Source organism: Gopherus evgoodei, chromosome 9, assembly GCF_007399415.2.
Source record: "Gopherus evgoodei ecotype Sinaloan lineage chromosome 9, rGopEvg1_v1.p, whole genome shotgun sequence".
In the NCBI taxonomy this organism is placed as follows: Eukaryota; Metazoa; Chordata; order Testudines; family Testudinidae; genus Gopherus; species Gopherus evgoodei.
The window spans coordinates 28005210-28026419 of NC_044330.1; the positions used below are offsets into that span (position 1 = coordinate 28005210).

Below are 21210 nucleotides of genomic sequence, written 5' to 3' on the forward strand. Positions count from 1 at the left end.
AACATATAGTGGTGGCTTTGCTCACTAGTCACATTGTGGCTGACCCTTTCACAAGTGGAGTGGGTAGGAGGGGGAAAGCTCATTACATTCCATCCCCCCACCCAGGCAGCACCAGTTACAGTCTGACCATAATCTAATAAATGCCAGAATCAGCTCAAACCATGTTAACAGATGTAAAACCGGCTTATGGAACACATTAGTTTCCTGAAAAACAACGCAAGTATGGTATGCATACAGTGCAGAAAGAGGCCCATAGCCAGACAGTTAGGGACTCGGATAGCATTTTCAAAAGCACTGACACCACTTAGGAGCCTAAATCCCATTGACTTTCAAATGGCCTTTCCTCTTACATGCTTTGGAAAATGGGACTTAGATACTTCAAAATATTTTATATTCAATTTATTCTACAGAGTGGAACACAAAACAGAATTCTTCTTCTTTCCTAATGGTCACAATGGTAACCCTATCTTAATACAGTGGATCTGTAAACTGAATTTCTGACATGGTATGCTGAGGAAGTGGTCAGATCAGAATAATGAAAAAAATGTGAAGAGAGAGTTTAAAAAAAGGAAGTGTAGTAAACATTAGTAAATAAAAAAGTCCTGAAGCCCCAGTAGGGTTCCTTATGTCAACTGTTTAGGATGATACCAGAGAAACCACCTTTAAAATCTGAAGTCGAGAGAAGGTAAGAGCAAAGTATAAAGTGAATGTTTTCTTAAATGCAGCATTTTAATATATTTTGAAATTTATTAAAAGAAGGAACCAATGGTACCTGCAGTGTGTGTGGCAGAAAGCAGCTGAAAGAGTGATTGGAAGTAGTTAACTATTGTGTGTCACACACAGTAAGGCACTTTCAAAGATTAAACTACAATAATGCTAGTGCCTTATGTGCACTGCTATAGTTAAGGAACCTCCTGTATTTCTTTATAAATTACCAGTCTTCAGAGGGTTTGTATATTAAATCAGTCATTTTTAATTATGCTGAACGGGAAAATCTGTCACACAAGTGCTGGGTGCAGATGCAGTTAGAACTCCCATGTTATTAGCATGCCATTTTAAAGTATTATTATAGGACATCAATAAAATAGATTTTTTTTGTTTGTGGGATTTATTGGGGAGGTCGGTTTGTTTTTTGTTGCCATTTTATATGCTCTATTAAGCTGTAGCTTTTGGAGTTGAAAAATCTGGGGATGGGGTTGGCAGTAGAATAAATGTACAGTTATTTTATTTAGACATATGTGTAGTTAAGAAGTTACCCTATATTTCATTATATTTTACTAAGCAAAATTGTAGAAATCCTGGTCACATGCATTTATAAACCCATTTACAACATCTACAGATAACTATGCAATACAAACCTCAAACATGAAACATGCAGATCAAAACCACAAGGATAAATGGGGAAAACATTGTGAGTAAGCTGGCTTGTAACTTTCATAATAAGCAAGTGCACAGATAAAAGGTCTGTTTCAAAATAGCCAAAAATACTGATTTTGGGGTTTCTAAAGTAAGATTCCAATTTAGAACAAGAAACTGAAAGTTTGCAATGTAGCACCTTGCAAACTACACACACTTTTTTGTGTGTCTCTACCTATTTCTAATGAAAGATTTAGTAAGCAGGGTACTGTAGTGGTGTGAGCTAAGCCTTCATTATTTTCAATGATGGTGTAATTATTACAGGAGATTTATAAAATACTAGTACGTTATGGAGGATCTCAAATTAATGAAAACTAAACTGCAATTAACAGAATTAAACTGCTTTGCTAGCATTATCTCTGTTCTGTACATGTGCACTTTTACCCACATAGGTCCCTCCTGCATGGAGCTCCATGCAGGTGGATCTGCGTGCTCACATGGAGCTCCACTGATGTCAGTGGGGTGTCAGTGGGCACAGAGGTATGCCTGCTGCGCTGAGCACTCAAGCAGTATCAGGACCTGTTTCAAACTTGAAACAGTCTGTGTAGGCAAAATGATTCACAAGTATGGCAAAGGAAAACCAGCAAGTAGAAAAGGTGCATTTTAAAGAGCAGATAAATTGAATTCAAAGTTCATTAATACAATATAGAAAGGCAGCAGTCTGCTTGTTGTTAGTTTCTAGAGTTAAATTTAAGTTTGCAACATCTTTGTGCAACTAACCTGAAAAGGTCCCCAAATTTGCTTCTCAGGTGGCTACATGACACATAGAGATCATAGAGGTAAGCTAAAATACATCTTTCTGGGGAAGAACATTCTGTTGGATTAACAACATGCTTGACAACACCACATAATCTGGAAAAAAAAGAATCAGAGATTAATTCCAACTCAGACTTTTGAAACTTATTAACTGCCCATTTCACCTTGAATAGTCTCTTGCAATGTTAGCTTCTTGTCTTAACAACCTGTTCCACCTTGCTCTTAGCTGTGACTCTCTGAGTACCTTTCCCAGACCTAAAGAAGAGCTCTGCATAAGCTTGAAAGCTTGCCCTCTCTCACCAAACAAATCTGGTCCAAGAAAAGACATTAACTCACCCACCTTGTCTCTCTAAAACCTAATTATACATTTTAATATTATAAAATTAACATATCCATGCCAATAACTAGACAATGGTCTATGCCCATAGAAAAGTCAAAGTGAATGCATTCTCAAGAGATATAAAGGGTTTCATGTGAAGCCTATTGCCACAATTTTAAAATGAAAATAGTTAAGTGTTCATAGTATTTTACACATATGGGCCACAATCCTGCAGCGAATTACATACAAGGGGAGTCCTACTGACATAAAGAGGATTCCACACAGGCCACAGGGGTCTGCCCAAACAGAGCTCATTGTACAATCAGGGCTATGGAAAACAGATCAAAGATTTATAGCCCTGTTCCCTAATAATAATGCTGCAAAAGTGTGCAACAATTACTAACCTAGCACAGCATAACCTTAATGTGCACGAAGAAGGACTAAACAGTTCACATTTTAATTGGGCTTTGCACCAATGGAATTCAGTTTTCAGCTAATATCACTGTAACAGTACATGGAAGCATACATTTCCCAGGTTATTTGGCTCTCCCTGTGTCTACAGTGATTGCTAATAAGGCACTGTTGAGGAATGAAGGCCACAGTATCCTCTGCATCAACGATTTTATACCAGGACAGTTACCTACTTTATGCCCTTTTTTGTCGCACTTGAGAGGCCAGTGTGTTCTACGCCTATCTGTCATTATTTACAGTGTAAGCTTTTGGGGGCAAGGACTGTCCTATATGATGTTTGTATAGTGCTCAACACAGTGGAGCACTTGGGAACTTACTGCAACACAAAGCAAGAAAAACAACTCTGAGTGAACCATCCTGTAACTATCCATAGCTAATAGGACAGATAACCACTTCAGATCTTAAAGAATATTTAAAACCAGTTTAGCTAAATCACTGCAAAAATCAGCAGAGAAATGACTGCATTGTGTATAACTCATTTTAAAAAAATGTAGTTACACTGATGTAAAATCCTTATTTCAGTGTAAAAGCAGGTCATCAAGTTATCTTAAATCAGTTCCTCAATAATTTAAGCTTAACCAAAATAAACCATTCAAACTGAATTTTTGCACTAGTTTAAACTGTTTTTGAACGATTTATATGTAATGCAGTGTATACAGCTGACATATATTTCAATATATTCTTACTTTAATTATGCATATCATAAACAAACATAGAAAAATACAGTAGTTACAAACCCTTCAAAAACTTGAGCAGTCTGCTCTGGATTTAAAATTAGGCAGGCATGGTAACGCCGTAAAACAGCAACAATGCACACACATAATCCTGTTGTGTAACTTCCTGCCAGGCTGGATGACTTCAGCAGTAGTTCCGCTTCCACAACACTCAGTTCATTTAACAGCTAAAGTACAAGATAAATACTGAACTGAATATCCTTTTCCAAATGAAGCTTTACAAAACATTTCCAAGAATCATAAATGAGAAAAGATACTGAAACATCACACAATAATATGCTAAAATTGTTATTTAATAAGTTAGAAGTCGAGAGGAAAGTACTGAAACTACAAAAAACACACACGCAAAGAATTTATCTTCACAGCTGTAGAAAGTTTCTTGTGTCTAGACAACTGTTGCATAAGAGAGAAGTGCTTTAGATTAAAATAGACAATGAAACCGTATTAAATAAGACATTCTGGATTAAGATGTTCTGGAATTGTGATTTTTCAAAAACCACAGCACATTTTAAAGGCAATTGAAATATATCCTACAATTATTAAGAAAAAAATAAAAGTATGGTTGCAAATAACAGGCTCTTATATAGTGTGTTTGATTCACAGATCTCCAAGGACTGCAAAAGGGAAGTTAAGTATTGGCAGCCCTCTTTTTACAGGCAGGGAAATTGAAGCATGAGTAGTTAAGTGATTTGCACAAAGTCACACAGCACCAAACCTAGAAGAATCCAGATCTCCTAACTCCCAGGACAGTGTCTTACCCATGTATCAGAGGGGTAGAGCAGTGTGAGTCTGGATCTGTAAAAAGCAACAAAGAGTCCTGTGGCACCTTATAGACTAACACATGTATTGGAACATAAGCTTTCGTGGGTGAATACCCACTTCGTCAGACACGTCTTACCCTCTGGCGGGCGGCAAATGCACTTATTCCCTTTGCCTTAAGTTCCTGTCTCTTATGACTTGTGTTTAATATCAAGGTAATAATTTCATATTTATAATGTGAGGGGAAAAATCTACTCTAACACCACAGAATGTTTATTTGTACAGCATGTCACTGTTCTGCATATGACTGTTACACAAACTACAAGCCTACTTGTTAGGCACGTATCATTTATGGAAACAACACATTATAGCTTTGTCCTGACATACATAAGAACAAAGTAATCGCTTTGTTACCTGTATAGCAAAGTCAATAAGCCCATTGATATTGAGTGCTGGCTCCATAAGATCAAAGATAAGCTGTATGTGGTGAGCCAAAGGAAGATGGTATGATGTACCTGAAGCAAAGCTAGTTATTTGTTCTAGAACATTACTGGAGATCTGTGAAAATAAAAACCCTCTGTGTATTAAAACATTATAACAGCTGAGTATTTCTCTTCCTAAATATTAACACTTCTAACATCAATTTAGGTAAGTGATTTTCGATAACTGTTTACTAAAGCATCAAATAATAGAAGCACCGTACAACATGTCAGTGCTCTAGTAAGTGATAACTAAGCAGAGGTTTTTTTACTTACTGGTTTACTACAATATATATTCAATTCTGACCTAGTTTTGTGATCTATGCCAGCAAAAACAAGACAAAAAAATTGTTAATTTTCCCTGTGGCCTAAATGGATCAACTTATTCTTAATTTTTGCAATTACAAGATTTTTAAATCTATTGAATTTATGCCCACTTTTCTTTTATGATTTGTTTCTAGTGTCGATCTCAAAAATATATTTAAAGGAAACGTTACTGGCATTAATGGCATTTTTATAACGTTAATTAGCACTAATCACTTTATCACTAAATGTTGAAAGTCTGTGTTGACAAACTAGAAGGTTTTGAATGGAAACGTTACTAGCATTAATGGCATTTTTATAACGTTAATTAGCACTAATCACTTTATCACTAAATGTTGAAAGTCTGTGTTGACAAACTAGAAGGTTTTGAATGGAAACAAATTTGCAGTTCCTGACAGAAGTCTCTTTGTGGAAAGCCCACATGTAATTTAAAACAATTCACACATTATTTGTGTTTTGTAGTTATTTACTAAAGTAGCTTTGATAGCAGAAGCAAAAATAAGCTAAAAATGTTTAAATTCTACAAAAAATTTAAGTGAAGACTGAATCTCTCTCTTTCTCTAGCTCTCTCTCTCTCTCTCTCACATGCATGTTAAACAGAAACATGGAAAAGATTTCACCATCTTTTACGAAAAAAGTTAATAATTTGCACCCTAGACCGATGAGTGGCATACTGCCCAAAACTGATGCATTTAATTTAGTAATAAGCAATAAATACACTACAGTCAATTAATAATCTATGCATCGAGACAGCTGAATAGTATAGCAACAATTCCAAATATTTCATATGTACTGTACAATATTCATGACATTAGTAATAGCTTCACTAACATCCTGCCAATACAAAATAAACGATTTGGAGAAGGTATTTAGAAATACTGAGGCGGCATTCCACTTGCCTTTAAGCGATAAAGTACTCGTGCATTAAAAATTAATACTGTGTATGGATCAGATTTTTTATCATATCATTTTCTTCCTACTTGATATGTAAACAGCGCAAAATGGATACAATGTTATGCAAAGAAGTACCTGAGATGTCACCTGATGTTGATCAAAATAGGACAGTTGCTGCAGTTTGGTGAACACAGTCTCCAGAGTTGGAAATGCTTCCTGTTTGTTCTTCCTGGCTTTTTGCCCTTCATCCCCAACTTAAACAGATAAAACATTATTTTGGTCATTTTATATTTAACAGAGCCCATGTAGTTTTACGTTTTTACTGCTTCAAAGACAAATAAAACAGAAAGTAAATGCTTGGTTCTACATGACCACATAAAACACCATTCACACCAGTTTTCCACTGCGCTTAGAAAAAAACATTTCACAGCATATAATTTGATGCAACTTCGGGGAAAAACATTTTTAAGTCATTCAAGTGTTAAAAAAAAAAAAAGACATTTAGCAAGGGCTGAAAATATTTAAACAATTTTCCTAAAATGGTAGTAAACATAAATCTTTCCAGGCTGATGTACTGTATTCCAGATTTTAGCATGAACATAATTTTTACAGCCAAGTTATTAATATGGATAGAGACACATATAGTTGAAATAACTTTAACTGTACTGGTGCAGTTATAAGGCAGATCTATTCTAGGTATTTCATGCTGTAGGTGTAGTACTGCTTTTTTTTTTTAATTGATTATGAAGGAAAGAAGTCAAATTATATGATAAATTTGCATGGCTCTAACCAGAACTCTCTACGCAGTCCCTACATTATGCATTACAGACTCTGGAAAGCTCAGTATTTACCCCCTGTTTCAGTAGTACTTTTCTTATTCAGGATTTTCAGGATATCTTTGGTAATCTTCTTCAGTTGATGCCTTGCCTCATCACGCTCTTTGCCAACACCATAAAGAAGAATCATGCGCTGGTTACATTCATGACTAGAAGATTCTTCCTGAGAAACAAGCAAAGCAAGCAAATTAAACAACTTTCATTTTCTCTTGTTGATTGCTATTAAGGAGTAAGAAGAGACAATTAATTCTCTTTCCAACACTAAGTACAACTTGGGTTTACTTACATAGTACAGATTAATTTTGGAGATGCCAGCTGCATAGCATTTTTGAAACTCAAATCACTTAAACACAGATGCATAAATATGAATTTTTCTGTACTCACTTTAGTCCTTGCCAACTCTATCTGTTCATCCTTTCCTATACTGAATACTGAGCAGCGAGATCTCAAAAGCAAAAACAAGCCCTAATGAACCTGTGACCCAAGGACCTATTGATGCCAACTGGCAAGTGGCACAGGGATGCCTTGGATTCACCAAAATGAGTCATGTGTCATGTGGGTCATCATAATCATTGTGAGATGTATGTACGGAAAATGTGAGTAGTTATGTACATATGCTGAAAATTACATTGTATAGGCCTTGTAGATAAAGGCAGGTCACTTAAAAGTAGCATGCTTTGAGATAAACTTCTCCAGAAAGAAGGTGGGAGACATTTATCTCCCTGGTGGATCATTATATAATGTGTGTCTTACAATGGAAGTCTATTAGCATCAGAGGCACCAACTCCATGGGTGCTCCGGGCCTGGAGCACCTACAGAGAAAAATTAGCGGGTGCTCCGCACCCACCTGCAGCCAAGCTCCCCCCTCTTCGCTTCCTTCTCCCCCACCTCCAGCATGCCGCATCCCTGCTCCTCTCCTGTGCTTCTCGTCCTGCGCCCACCACCGCTTAACAGCTGTTTGGCGGTGCTTAGGGAGAGAGGGGGAGGAGTGAGGACACAGCATGCTCAGGGGAGGAGGTGGATAAGAGATAGGGCAGGGGCAGGAACTTGGGGGAAGGGGGTGGAATAGTGGTGGGAAGCGGGCAGTACAGGGGCGAGAAGAGGCGGGGCCAGGGGCGGGGGGAGGGTTGAGCACCCACCGTGCAGAGGGGAAGTCAGCACCGATGATTAGCATACTGAGTCAAATGCTAATGAACAGCTTGAGGAGACTTCAGAAGGAAATTAACAGGAAGAGGTAAATAGGAGATTGGGGGGCATCCTGGTTTCAGGTGAAGATCAAAGGTCTGGCCTGGCATACCTGGAGATGCAAAGACACACCCTGGATTCTTTTAATCTGTGACTACAAGCTGCTAACAGGCTTGCTGTTATGTAAAGAGGATATCAGCCAGCCTAGTTCAAAATGCTGGGGAAAGTATTTGGGATAAGCTAACTTGTAGGAAATAGAGGAATGCCTTGTGAGTTAAGTTTAGGCTCTAGAAACAGCGTCATGATTTTATTTTATTTGTAACCATTTGCTTCCAATATTTTTACTTTCCATATATGTGTGTACACACACACACACAATATGTGAAGTTAAGTAGTGATCCTGACTGAATCTTGTAACGTGATGTGTACTGTTCATTTGGGTGCAGTGAATTTGAGACTTCTGTTAGTGTTCAGTGGATTAGAGTCTAGGCACTCCAGAGGGATCCTCACAAGACTCAGGGGTTGATGTGTGCCTATCACTAACCTGTGGAGAGAGAGCATGTCCTTTGGAGGCCTGGAAGGCAGTGCTTGTGTTGCCAGAGGCTGGTGGCATCACAGAATCATAGAATATTAGGGTTGGAAGGGACCTCAGGAGGTCATCTAGTCCAATCCCCTGCTCAAAGCAGGACCAACACCAACTAAATCATCCCAGCCAAGGCTTTGTCAACCCAGGCCTCCAAAAACCTCTAAGGATGGAGATTCCACCACCTCCCTAGGTAACCCATTCCAGCGCTTCACCACCCTCCTAGTGAAATAGTGTTTCCTAATATCCAACTTAGACCTTCCCCATTGCAACTTGAGACCATTGCTCCTTGTTCTGTTTTCTGCCACCACTGAGAACAGCTGAGCTCCATCCTCTCTGGAAACCCCTTTCAGGTAGTTGAAGGCTATCAAATCCCCTCTCACTCTTCTCTTCTGCAGACTAAGTAACCCCAGTTTCTCCCAGTCTCTCCTCATAAGTCATGTGCTCCAGCCCCCAAATCATTTTCGTTGCCCTCCACTGGACTCTCTCCAATTTGTCCACATCCTTTCTGTAGTGGGGGGACCAAAACTGTACACAATATTCCAGTTGTGGCCTCACCAGTGCCGAATAAAGGGGAATAATCACTTCCCTTGATCTGCTGGAAATGCTCTTATGAATACTGCCCAATATGCCGTCGGCCTTCTTGGCAACAAGGGCACACTGCTGACTCCTATCCAGCTTCTTGTCCACTGTAATCCTCATCCTTCTCTGCAGAACTGCTGCTTAACCAGTCAGTCCCCAGCCTGGGGCGGTCCATGGGATTCTTCCTTCCTAAGTGCAGAGTCCTGCACTTGTCGTTGTTGAAGCTCCTCAGATTTCTTTTGGCCCAATCCTCCAATTTGTCTAGGTCACTCTGTACCCTGTCTCTACCCTCCAGTGTATCTACCTCTTCCCCCAGCTTAGTGTCACCTGTGAACTTGCTGAGAGTGCAATTCATCCCATCATCCAGATCATTAATAGAGATGTTGAACAAAACCGGTCCCGGGGGCACTCTGCTTGATACCGGCTGCTAACTAGACATCGAGCCATTGATCACTACCCATAGAGCCCAACAATCTAGCCAGCTTTCTAGCCACCTTATAGTCCATTCATCCAATCCATACTACTTTAAGTTGCTGGCGAGAATACTGTGGGAGACCATATCAAAAGCTTTGCTAAAGTCAAGATACATCACATCCACCACTTTCCCATGTCCACAGACTCAGTTATCTCATCATAGAAGGCAATCAGGTTAGTCAGGCATGACTTGCCCTTGGTGAATCCATGTTGACTGTTCCTGATCACCTTCCTCTCATCCAAGTACTTCAAAATTGATTCCTTGAGGAAGTGCTCCATGATTTTGCTGGGGACTGAAGTGAGGCTGGCCGGTCTGTAGTTCTCTCTCTTCCCTTTTTTAAATATGGGCACTATATTTGCCTTTTTCCAATCACCTGGGACCTCCCCCAATTGCCATGAATTTTCAAAGATAATGGCCAATGGCTCTGCAACCACATCAGCCAACTCCCTCAGCATCCTTGGATGCATTAGATTTGGATCCATGGACTTCTGCATGTCCAGCTTTTCTAAATAGTCCTTAACCTGTTCTTTCACCACTGAGGGCTGCTCACCTCCTCCCCATACTGTGTTGCCTAGTGCAGTAATCTGGGAGGTGACCTTGTCTGTGAAGACCGAGGCAAAAAAAGCATTGAGTACTTCAGCTTTTTCCACATCATCTGTCACTATGTGACCCTATGTATCAGGGAAATGGTCCATAGCAAGCATAGACAAGACTTCTTCATGCTAAGTGCAGGTGGTAGTGAAGTGCCTCATGACCCTGGGTACCACATGGATGCATCAGAGCATTTGTGCCTCCTCAATAACACTTGGTCAGCATCTGGGCAAACTTTGCACTGGTGCCTGTGCCACAGACTCTTACAGTCACCCTGTAAGCAGATGTGCCCCCAGCCGGGCAGTCATCAGGCCGTTGGATTTGGACGGACAGGATAGGGACTGTATGCTTTTATGCTCTCCTTTGGTCCGGGTAGGCTCAGAGCGCTCTCTCCTCCTTCTGCCTTCCTGGGTAAGAATGCCACACACTCACGTCCAAGACACTCAGGTTTATTAATTCCAATCTGTATTTGAACCACACACGCCTTGCAATTACAATCACGGTTAAAGTAGGAAACGGCAGACATGCAGAAAAAGACAATGGCCAGTTATCTTCTCCTGAGACATAGAAAGATCAAGCCGGATTTCTCCTATGAAGCTCCAACTGTCCCTTATAATTGACCACATTTTATACACATATAAATTACATATTCATGAGTACTCTTCAAATCACCATTAAGAATTACGAATATTGTGTATCTTATGCTACTCATTACAATACATATGCGTAAACTTCAATTGCCTTGATTTTGTCCTTGCTGTTTTCATGTTATTTCTCTTTCCTAATTGATTTATTACTGACTATGCACTGATGATAAATGCTTGATCAGACCACTTTTACCCTTTACGTGATTTACAGACTCAATTTTCTCTAATTGCTTTTGGCAGCACATTTTGTGTATCCATTATTCTCCAGTTTAAGTACATGGTCAAAATATCATCTTCGTCCGATATAGCAGCAGCTGTAAGCAAGTTTACTTAATAATAAGGTCACTAAGGCAACAATCATATCAAAACTAGGCCAAAGCCAGCCAGTCAGTACAATTATCCAAACCTATTCATTTAGAAATGACTCATGTCCATTCCCAATAGCCTCTAGGCCCACTCCCTAGGCATAGGCACTCTGGCACCCAACTTGGGAGTCGGGCCACATGGTCCAACTGCCCTAAACGCCAAGCCCAACGCTGAATCCATTCCCCAAAAGGCTCCCCAGTAGCACACTTTCCCAGAGCTCCAGCCTTGTGGGCACTCTGATTTATAGTTTATCGCTTCAGGATCAAGTGATAAAGTAAATTAATGGACTTTGCAAAAAGATTTCTAAAACAATCATTCTTTACTTTATACAGCATGAGAGATACAGATCTGAGCAAAATAAGGAACTGCTATACACAATTCCCCAACTCAATTTCCTTACCACTCTTGAGCATTTTGGGGGATTTGGGCAGAGCTCTCTAGGAAATCCAATGTTCTTCCTCTTTCCCTGAACAGTTTTGCCTTCTGGTTCTGGTCTCTTCTCTCAAACAGCTAGAGAAAGAGACTTCTTTTTATAGACGTCCAGTCACTAGGCCAAAACTCTGACAGGTGATCAAAGTTTCCTGTCAGGCACCTTGGTGTTTCATCACCAAACATCTGGAGTCAAAGTTTGAAAAACTGCTTTGCCCTGGGCAGTAGCTATCTCTTTGACCAAGGATGCTTCCATTTGAATGGACGACACTCAAAACTTAAAGAACTTTCATTGTTAACTCTCTGCTAGGTGCAAAAATTTCTTCTGACATCTCCTGTGTTCCAGCTACAGAGCCACGATGAAGCCACAGAACAGATTTATAATCAAAACAGTGCTCAGAAAACAAACTGGAGTTTGTAGTTTGATATAGCTATACAGAGAGTTCATAATATCAAACAGAATTCACAGCTTGTAAGTAGACAGATTTCCCCCAAACTGTTACAAAGACGTGTTTACCTTGTTTCTCCCAAACTTGTATTTTTATTGTTTTTCAAAATCTGTATTTATTAATCCTAATCCTCAGTGGCAATATAACAAAATGGTGAGCCAGACCGTATTATCATTTATGTTACTACTGTACAAATCAATTTTTAACTGAGGCTCATTCTTAAAGTTTCAAAATGCAAATGATTAAATAAGCAGAAACAGAACTGGGAAAATGATATGAAATATTTTGAAATCTACATGAAGGGCCAATAAATTGTACAGTAATATAATTTTCTGCTCAAAAATAATAAATCACTACGTTTGTTTAAACACAATTAAATGTTTTCTAAGCAAAAAAATAAAAAAATTCAAATTGGAACATCTTCCATAATAATAGATATACTACCACAAGGTAGAAAGAAATTGATCATATATTATTCTGAACTTTTCAGGAGTTGCACAAAGTAACAACTATATAAAAGCTTTTAAAAAACATTATCTGTAGTTTTCACAAAGTATTTCAATGGATTGTAAGCAGAAGGTTAATGTTTATTTTTTTTAACCAAGTCTCTTTTCCCCCTTTTGCAGGAAATAAAAGCAGAAGCATCGAGGCTGTCACCTGAAACTTGAAACTGTCTGCACAGCTAAGAAACACAAGTTTCAAACTGGAGAGCAGAGCGTCTTTCTAAGTACTAAAGCTGGGATGTACAGCTTCCTTCTCTCTCTCTCTCTGTTGATCTGGAGGATTTTTACTGAAGTAAGCTACTAAGCTTCTGAGTCTCAAGCTTAGAAAAAGGAAAGAAAATCAGAAGGGAAAAGGAATAGCAAATGATGATCTGCCAACAATATTAACTTCCCATCACAGGAAAGATCTAATATTTCAGCATTTTTCTTCAGTTGTAAGGTAATTTTCTCTCAACATATTCTTTTCTGCTCCTCAAGCTTATGTAATAACCATTTAGTTACAATTGATATGTGCAGCTAAAAATATATTTACATTTAAAAATACATGGTGTTTCATAAATTCCTGTCATACTGTCATTTACAGATGGAAATACAAGTGAGCACCTTTTAATAATGACGTTATCAGAGAGATGTACATATTTGATAACTCAGAACATCTATAGTTATTTATAACCCCCCCACACTCCTACTGGGATAATATTGAAGTATAGTAATTTTTATAATTGTATCACTGAAGGGCTTGATATGCACTGCTCAGTTAAAACTTCGCTCTTGCAACCTTCCTTATATGTTTTTTCACCCGTCTTTCCAAACATCTTTGGATTATATAGTAGAGCATTTGGATCATACCTTTGTCCTAATTGCTGGGAAATCCAATGTTCTTAATTTTGTAAACAACAGATAAACCAACTACCAAAACAAAGCAATACTTCATTAATTTATTTGACTAGTGCACTTTAATTCTTAGTGATAACAGTTCATATTACTAAATATTGTGACGTTTGAACAAACATGAGTCCAAGCTACAGGACACTGCCAACACAGCTTAATCTTTGCAGAAAAGTGGGGAGAGACAGCCATTTGTACACATATTATGAAGCACACACTTTATCAACGAGCAAATTAGTGACATTCTAGTTTTTTCTGATGGACACATATCAGATGTTTTTGTTTGTGACACAAAGATAATATGCAATTTTGAAAATAAAGTTGCATCAATTCAGTTATTTGAAAGGATCTGTTGGTAAATATTTTGACATCTCAAACTAAATTTTGTTTAAATATTTTTTTTGTTTATAACACACTGTTAGCTGTAATTAAAGCAAATGATTCATAGCAGCATTTCCTATCCTATGTCCTATCTTACCCTTCTTCCCTTTTGGCATGGCAAAACTATTTGGGCCTCCTTACAAAGGCTAAGGAAAGCAATGTACAATTAATAAGTAGTAAATAGTAGTAATACTGCTTTACGCTTTTGTAGCACTTTGCATTTCAGGATCTCAAAGCACTTTAATATGCTTGGCTTTTTGGTCTTAAATATCAACAGCTGGTTGTCAAGTCCAGAGACTAATGAATCAGCATGGCTTTCACATTTAAGGTCTGAGATAGTTGGTCCTTGGTCACATGCAAAGTATGACACTAGTTGCTGTTTGGGGTTAAGGAAGGGATTTTCCCTAATGGTGGATCTGCCATGCTTTATGCGGTTTGTGCTTTCTTGTGGGATCACCGTTTGAGGAGTTGGACCTGTTTACTTTAAGAAGTTTTTGGTCTGACAGCTGGCTGAGGATCACCAACAACAAAGTATGCAAAAGGCTGATGAGCAGTGCCTTGAGATTTTCATTTCATGTTATTGACACAACCGAAAGGCAGGACAGGAGTCTCTGGCAGCATGGTGTCTTCATCCTTTGTCCCAAAACCTGGGGTAGAGTTTGGTACTTGAGGTGGGACAGCGACAGTATGTGGGGAGGCAAACCTAACAGGACACAGGTTCAAAGCATATTCCTGCCCTTATGCGAGTACTCAAGTCTCCCTCAGAAAATGGACTGTTAGGAGGCTTGCAGTTGGCAGGGGCGGCTCTAGACATTTCGCCGCCCCAAGCACGGGGGCATGCCGCAGGGGGCACTCTGCTGGTCGCCAGTCCTGCAGCTCCAGTGGACCTCCCGCAGGTGTGCCTGCGGAGGGTCTGCTAGTCCTACGGCTTCGATGGACCTCCCGCAGGCGTGCCTGCGGAGGGTTCACTGGTCCCACGGCTTCACTGGACCTCCCGCAAGCATGCCTGTGGAGGGTCTGCTGGTCCCGCGGCTCCACCGAAGCCGCAGGACCAGCGGACTTCCACAGGCACGCCTGCGGGAGGTCCACCGAAGCCGCAGGACCAGTGGACCCTCCGCAGGCATGCCGCCGAAGGCTGCCTGCCTGCCACCCTCCCGGTGATCAGCAAAGCGCTCCCTGCGGCATGCCACCCCAAGCATGCGCTTGGCGTGCTTGGAGCCACCCTGGCAGTTGGGGGTACCACACCTCCTGGTGCCTAAAGGTTTAAGACTTACAGCAATAATAGGCGACTGCAGGGACTTATGAGGGGTTTTTAACAGATTCCCTGACTGTGGGGCCCATGCAGCAGCAAAACATTTTTCCTGCAAATTTTCCTTCCCCCAAGAACAGCAGCTCAGCAGTTGGTGTGAGAGTTGGAAGGTGCCTCAGTGCATTAGCCAGTTAGTTGGCTGGATAGAGTAATGAGGATAGGAAGCAGCTCTAGAGGTGCCTCCTGCCCCCAGATCACAGCTGGAGTCCCCTCCTACCTTCTTGCCAAAGCTGATGGGGGATGGTAGAATCTAAAGCCAGTTTACAGTGACAAAGCTGGGGCAGAGCTGATCCTCGGCCACCCACTCCTGTCCATGGGTGGCAGCAGCCAGCAGGAGAGATGATCCAAAAGTTTCTCCTCCTTCCTGCCCTCCCTCCCTCCCTCCATTTGCCCTTGGAAGGGAAAGCCTCTCGTGGCTGCAGAATGACTAAGGAGATATTAAGGGGGGGAGGCCTGCTATTTAGGGATCTGGGGCAAAATCAGTACTTGGTCCCGCTAGTGAAGGCAGGGGTCTGGACTCAATGACCTTCAAGGTCCCTTCCAGTTCTATGAGATAGAGACAAGTCAAAGCAGAGGAAGACAGGGGAAGAATGATCTTTAGAAGAGGCATAAAGTAAGATCAAGAGACAGCACAGAGAGGTGATCAGCAAGAAGGGGCAGCAGCAAGAGACATGTCAAGGGGGGAGTAGGGGGAGGGAAAAGAACAGAGGGAGACTGGGGCAACAATATTCAAGGGCTAGGGGCAACAAGGAAGGGAAATAAAAATAATTATGCCAGGGGAGGTCCATAGCTGCCTAAAAGTTCTAGGATGGAGGACTCAGGTAGGTGAGAAAAAAAAAGTTAGTAGATAATTTACTGAGCACTGTATATGGTTTCCTTTTAGCAGCTAATCTAATTATTACCACTACTAAATTTGTAGCCAAAAGCAACTAATATAAGCAGTCCTATCCCCATATTAAAAAAAATGGGAAGAACATTTTCCTTCCCTCGTTTGAAAACTCGTTTGGAGAGATCACGATACAAGGAAAAATGAAATGACAACCCTGTATTTCCCCTGAATTCATCGTTAGTGCTGTTGTGGATTAGCAGTTGTGGCCTAAGGCCTATAATCCACAACTGTGTGGAGTGCATTATTGCAGTCACCCACAAGGTGGTATTTGCAATGCACATACACAGTAGTTGGTTAGAGTTTGCTTAGCAATTCCCCACAGAACATAAGTACTAGGAAACCACTTGGAAAGAGCATGCATCTCCAAAAGGAATAACCTGTGGGGCATATTCAGAGGGGACACTCTTGGTGCATCTTACACCTTCTTCTGGCCCCCAACCCTCTGTCTGTGTGCCAGACCAATCTAGACTCAACATCCATTTACTGATATTAGTGTGTATTTTACCCACATTCCTAGCACATCACTTCTTTGACCCTGTGAGTCAAAAGAGAGAAGAGGAAAACAAGGATGTAAGAGGGCTTAAATTCCTTACCTTTCACCCTATCTAAATTTAAACTTTTTTACTTTCGTCTTGCTTCTTGAAACTCAAGCTTCTCCAACTTACCAATGTCTAAGAGAGTCTAACTGGGTCTAAGAGTGCCTATCTCTGTCTGAACTGATCATGGTTGAAATTACTCTACATTATTTTAAGAAAAACAGCCTCTGAATTTAACCCTGTATCTGCAGATCTGTCATCTATGGTGTGGTGATAAATACATAAGATATTATGCTAGCATAAAACCCAACAACATTCATATACATAGAATAACCAGAATACAATGCGGGTAGATTGATTTAAATCACTAATTTTAACTATGATTTAAATCAGCAAGCAGGAAACCTTGATTTAAATAATTGATTTTAATCATATTTTGCATTTGTACTTCTTAGTTATTTTCCTAAAGAAAGGTTGACTCTCATTAGTTGGTAACCATTACAATATGTTAATTTTCAACTAAATATAACCTTATTCTACATTTGGTGCTTTTTGCTAATCAAGAGGGTCTGTATATCTTTACATGTTTATTTAAACAATTATACAGTTAATTTACATTTATTCAGATTAATTGTTACATTTGTATGTTAGAAAATGGTGGATGATACATTTCTTATTTACTAGATTAATTTTGTGTGATTTGTGTCAGTCTCTATTTGGATGGAAATTCAAATACAGCATTTTTTTTAATTAAATGAAACTACCTTAAACATGCTGGATACATAACTTTTTTCTTTATCAAAAGATGTTCTGCATTTAAAACTAACTGCTTCATTAAACAAAGGAAGTATTATATATAGTTACTGAATTGGACTGATTGTTTCTTTCAAGATTTTAGAGCTAATAGATTTCATCCTTTTACACTTAGCTTTTATTAATAGATTGGAATAAGAAAACAAGCTTTCCTGTTTTTTCAGATCCCAATAAGCTTCTTAACATTGAATGAATTAGTTCTTGAACTGAACTAGCTGAATAAACTGAAATGGAAAAGATATCCTTTCTGTACCTGCAGAAGATGCTACTGCTGTCAAAAGCTAGGTTAGCACTTCAACAAACTCGGGGTACAGGTGCTTAGCCAGTGACTTCCACTAGTTCAGTGATTTCACTTGCTATCAAATGTGGCAGCAAATAGATTCTGCTTAATATAATGTTTTAAATTTAATTTAAATGAGTTTAATTATAATAGGTTTATGCCTTAACATAAGTTGTCAATTTCAAAATTAATGTAAATAGGTTACATTTAAAAAAAACAGCCCATATGTTAATTTAAAAATCCAATTAAAAATTATATCAGTGATGTTTATCCACCCTGAATAAAATGAATGCTGCAGTTCTCTGCCTGATAAACAATAACCCTGCATCTTTTGTTTTAACAGGAGGGGGAAGATACTGAAGTACAAATGAACGCCAAATACAACTTCAGCTATCCTGGAAATGAAAGCAACTGCAACAGTGATAACAAAATCAGTCAAGTTCTCTTTCCTTTGCTCTACACTGTTCTCTTTTTCGTAGGCATTGTCATGAATGGCCTGGCGATGCGGGTGTTTTTTCAAATCTCCAGTAAATCTAATTTCATCATCTTCCTTAAGAACACAGTCATTTCTGACATCCTTATGATCCTGACTTTTCCATTCAAAATTCTCAGTGATGCAAAAATGGTGCCTTGGGCACTGAGGGGATTTGTATGCCAGGTCTCACAGGTCATATTTTACTTCACCATGTACATTAGTATTTTGTTTCTGGGTCTAATAACTATTGATCGCTATCAGAAAACTGCCAGACCATTTAAAACATCAAGCACTAGCAGCTTGTTAGGCGCTAAGATTCTGTCCACGGTAATATGGATATTAATGTTTATTCTCTCACTACCTAACATGATTCTGACAAACAAAAAACCCACACGTAAAACGGTGAAGAAATGTGCTCACTTGAAATCAGAGTTTGGGTTAGTATGGCATGAAATTGTGAACTACATTTGCCAGTTTATCTTCTGGGTTAATTTGGTCATCATTGTTGTATGTTACATACTCATAACTAAAGAACTGTATAAATCATATAAAAGAACAAGATGCACCAGGAAGGTGTCCAGAAAACCTGTAAATATTAAGGTATTTATCATTATTGCAGTGTTTTTTGTTTGTTTTGTGCCATTCCATTTTACTAGAATTCCCTATACCTTGAGCCAAACAAGAGATGTTTTTCAATGCTCTGCTCAGAACATATTGTTCTATATAAAAGAGAGCACCCTCTGGTTGACATCTTTAAATGCGTGCCTAGATCCATTCATATATTTTTTCCTTTGTAAGTCCTTTAGAAAATCCTTGATAAACATGTTGCACAAACACATCAAGGAGCAGAACAATGGAGATAGTAGTGATGAGACGCCAATGTAAGGCTACAAAATTGGGTCAATAGCAAATAATATAGGTATTTACATGCTTATTAATAATAAATGCCCAGGTCTTACTCCCAATAAAATCAATGGTTAACTCCCACATTACCTCTCTGGGAACTGAATCTGTGCTATTTGAATCTAGGTTATATGACAGAAGCATTCACATACTGGAACAGAGGAACTACTGGTGATGGCACCAATGCAGCAAAGTGGTTAAGTGTATGTTTAGTTACACTCAAGTAGTCTCATGAAAGCCAGTGGGAATATTCTTGTGCTTGAGTTTTAAGCACATGTTGGATCCAGGCCTATATACTTATTAAAACAATTATAAAGAAATAAAAAAGTGTTTTAGTCATAGAATACTATAGATGAATTTATTAACTGTGAAATGGTGAAATCACGGCTCTCTTGAAGTTGATGACAAAGCACACTGACTTCCAGTGAGAGCCAGGATTTCACCCAAATCAATTAAAATCTGAAAAATGCAACTGAAGAAAATATCAATAAGCCAGATATTTTTTTAAAAAAAAGAAATCTATCACCTTGCGTCCAAATGCCAAACTACTAAGCATAGGGGGAAAAAAAGCTATTCACATGTGCTGAATTAACAGAATGAATATTTCACTTCTGGCATCATACATTTGCATTTTTAATGTTGCTGACCATTTATTAATGACTGTATACAGTAACAAATGATGTATATTAAGCACATCTATTTAGACTGAAGTTAAACCTTTGAGTACCCCAGAATACATTCTGAAAGACCAACCAAAAACCATGGTTTTAGGGTAAGCAATATATAAATGGAATTTGACCGTTTTCAATAAAACTAGTTTTACACAATAGTCCCTGGGTTTCATGGGACAGAAGCACTGAAAAGGTTAAATCAATTATGAAAGTTAACATCAGTTTTTGTTTTCATTATACTAGATTTCTAGCTATGCTTTTTACTTACAGCTATTATGCATTTTTGGTTTGGAAAATGGGGAAATCGGGAATGCAATTTTCAATAACAATTATGTACATAATTCTGACAACAGATGGCCCTAGGTTGCCATAAACAACCACTGGCAGACTTATTGCTGATACAACTACTAACTAGACTCCAAGTCTAAAAAATCTTTCACTGACATGTAAGGCTTTGATCCTACGAACAGATATTACCTTCTGTATACTTTCTATGACCACTGGAAGCACGCACAGGAGTAACTGTTCATAGAATGGAGACCAAACACTATATAACTTGTTAAAATGTTCTTCATTGGTACATACATTTTAGTACTGAACTTGTAATACATGTTTTATGGTTTACTTCATTGATTCACTAAATCAAGGGTAGGCAACCTATGGCACGGGTGCCGAAGGCGGCACGCGAGCTGATTTTCAGTGGCACTCACACTGCCTGAGTTCAAGGGGCTCTGTATTTTAATTTAATTTTAAGTGAAGCTTCTTTAAACATTTAAAAAACCTTATTTACTTTACATATAACAATAGTTTACTTACATATTATAGACTTATAGAAAGAGACCTTCTAAAAACATTAAAATGTATGACCGGCACGCGAAACTTTACATCAGAGTGAATAAATCAAGACTCAGCACAGCACTTCTGAAAGGTTGCTGACCCCTGCACTAAATCATACCAACCATAATTATAAAATACGCCTAGAAGGATTAGATTTTTATCAGTCAACATCAATTTCACCATAAACACACAAAATGATGAAAAAATACTTTCATTGATAATCAAAATGTGCATACAAGCAAAATAAGATTTTATCGGCAAAATCCAGTGATTTAGGTTTTTGAATTAGGCATGTTACAAATGGACTATCAAATGAATAGCAAAAACTGGTATGATTTGTTGATTTAAAGATATTTGCATTGTATTTTGACATGTGATGTTGACAATTTTTGTTTTAATAGTTATAAAGCTAACTTTTTGAATCTCAATG

General features: G+C 38.8%; 2 protein-coding genes across 6 annotated transcripts in view; one reads left to right on the forward strand and one right to left on the reverse strand.

The window, feature by feature from the left end:
• Positions 1–21210, reverse strand: part of MED12L (mediator complex subunit 12L) — a 319974-nt gene that overhangs the window by 86213 nt on the left and 212551 nt on the right. For both annotated transcript variants that reach the window (XM_030575113.1, XM_030575112.1), the window contains 5 exons: positions 7004–7151; positions 6288–6406; positions 4870–5013; positions 3700–3863; positions 2137–2268 (listed from right to left, as the gene is read on the reverse strand). In XM_030575113.1, coding sequence (XP_030430973.1) covers positions 2137–2268; positions 3700–3863; positions 4870–5013; positions 6288–6406; positions 7004–7151 — 707 coding nt within the window. The remainder of the gene's footprint in view (positions 1–2136; positions 2269–3699; positions 3864–4869; positions 5014–6287; positions 6407–7003; positions 7152–21210) is intronic.
• On the forward strand, positions 608–20637 carry P2RY12 (purinergic receptor P2Y12). Of its 4 annotated transcripts, XM_030575117.1 has the most exons (4): positions 623–685; positions 2166–2195; positions 12922–13237; positions 18238–20637. In XM_030575117.1, exon 4 carries the CDS (start codon positions 18262–18264, stop codon positions 19252–19254), a length of 993 nt encoding a protein of 330 aa, XP_030430977.1. In that variant the 5' UTR covers positions 623–685; positions 2166–2195; positions 12922–13237; positions 18238–18261; the 3' UTR covers positions 19255–20637. The 4 variants fall into 4 exon arrangements, with proteins under 4 accessions (XP_030430976.1, XP_030430977.1, XP_030430979.1 ...); XM_030575116.1 differs by lacking the exon at positions 2166–2195 and having other exon boundaries at positions 608–685; XM_030575119.1 differs by lacking the exons at positions 623–685; positions 2166–2195 and adding an exon at positions 1996–2012.

Bases quoted from the DNA above. Each gene is read 5' to 3' on its own strand.
- P2RY12 (XM_030575116.1), top strand. From the start codon at position 18,262: ATGAACGCCAAATACAACTTCAGCTATCCTGGAAATGAAAGCAACTGC.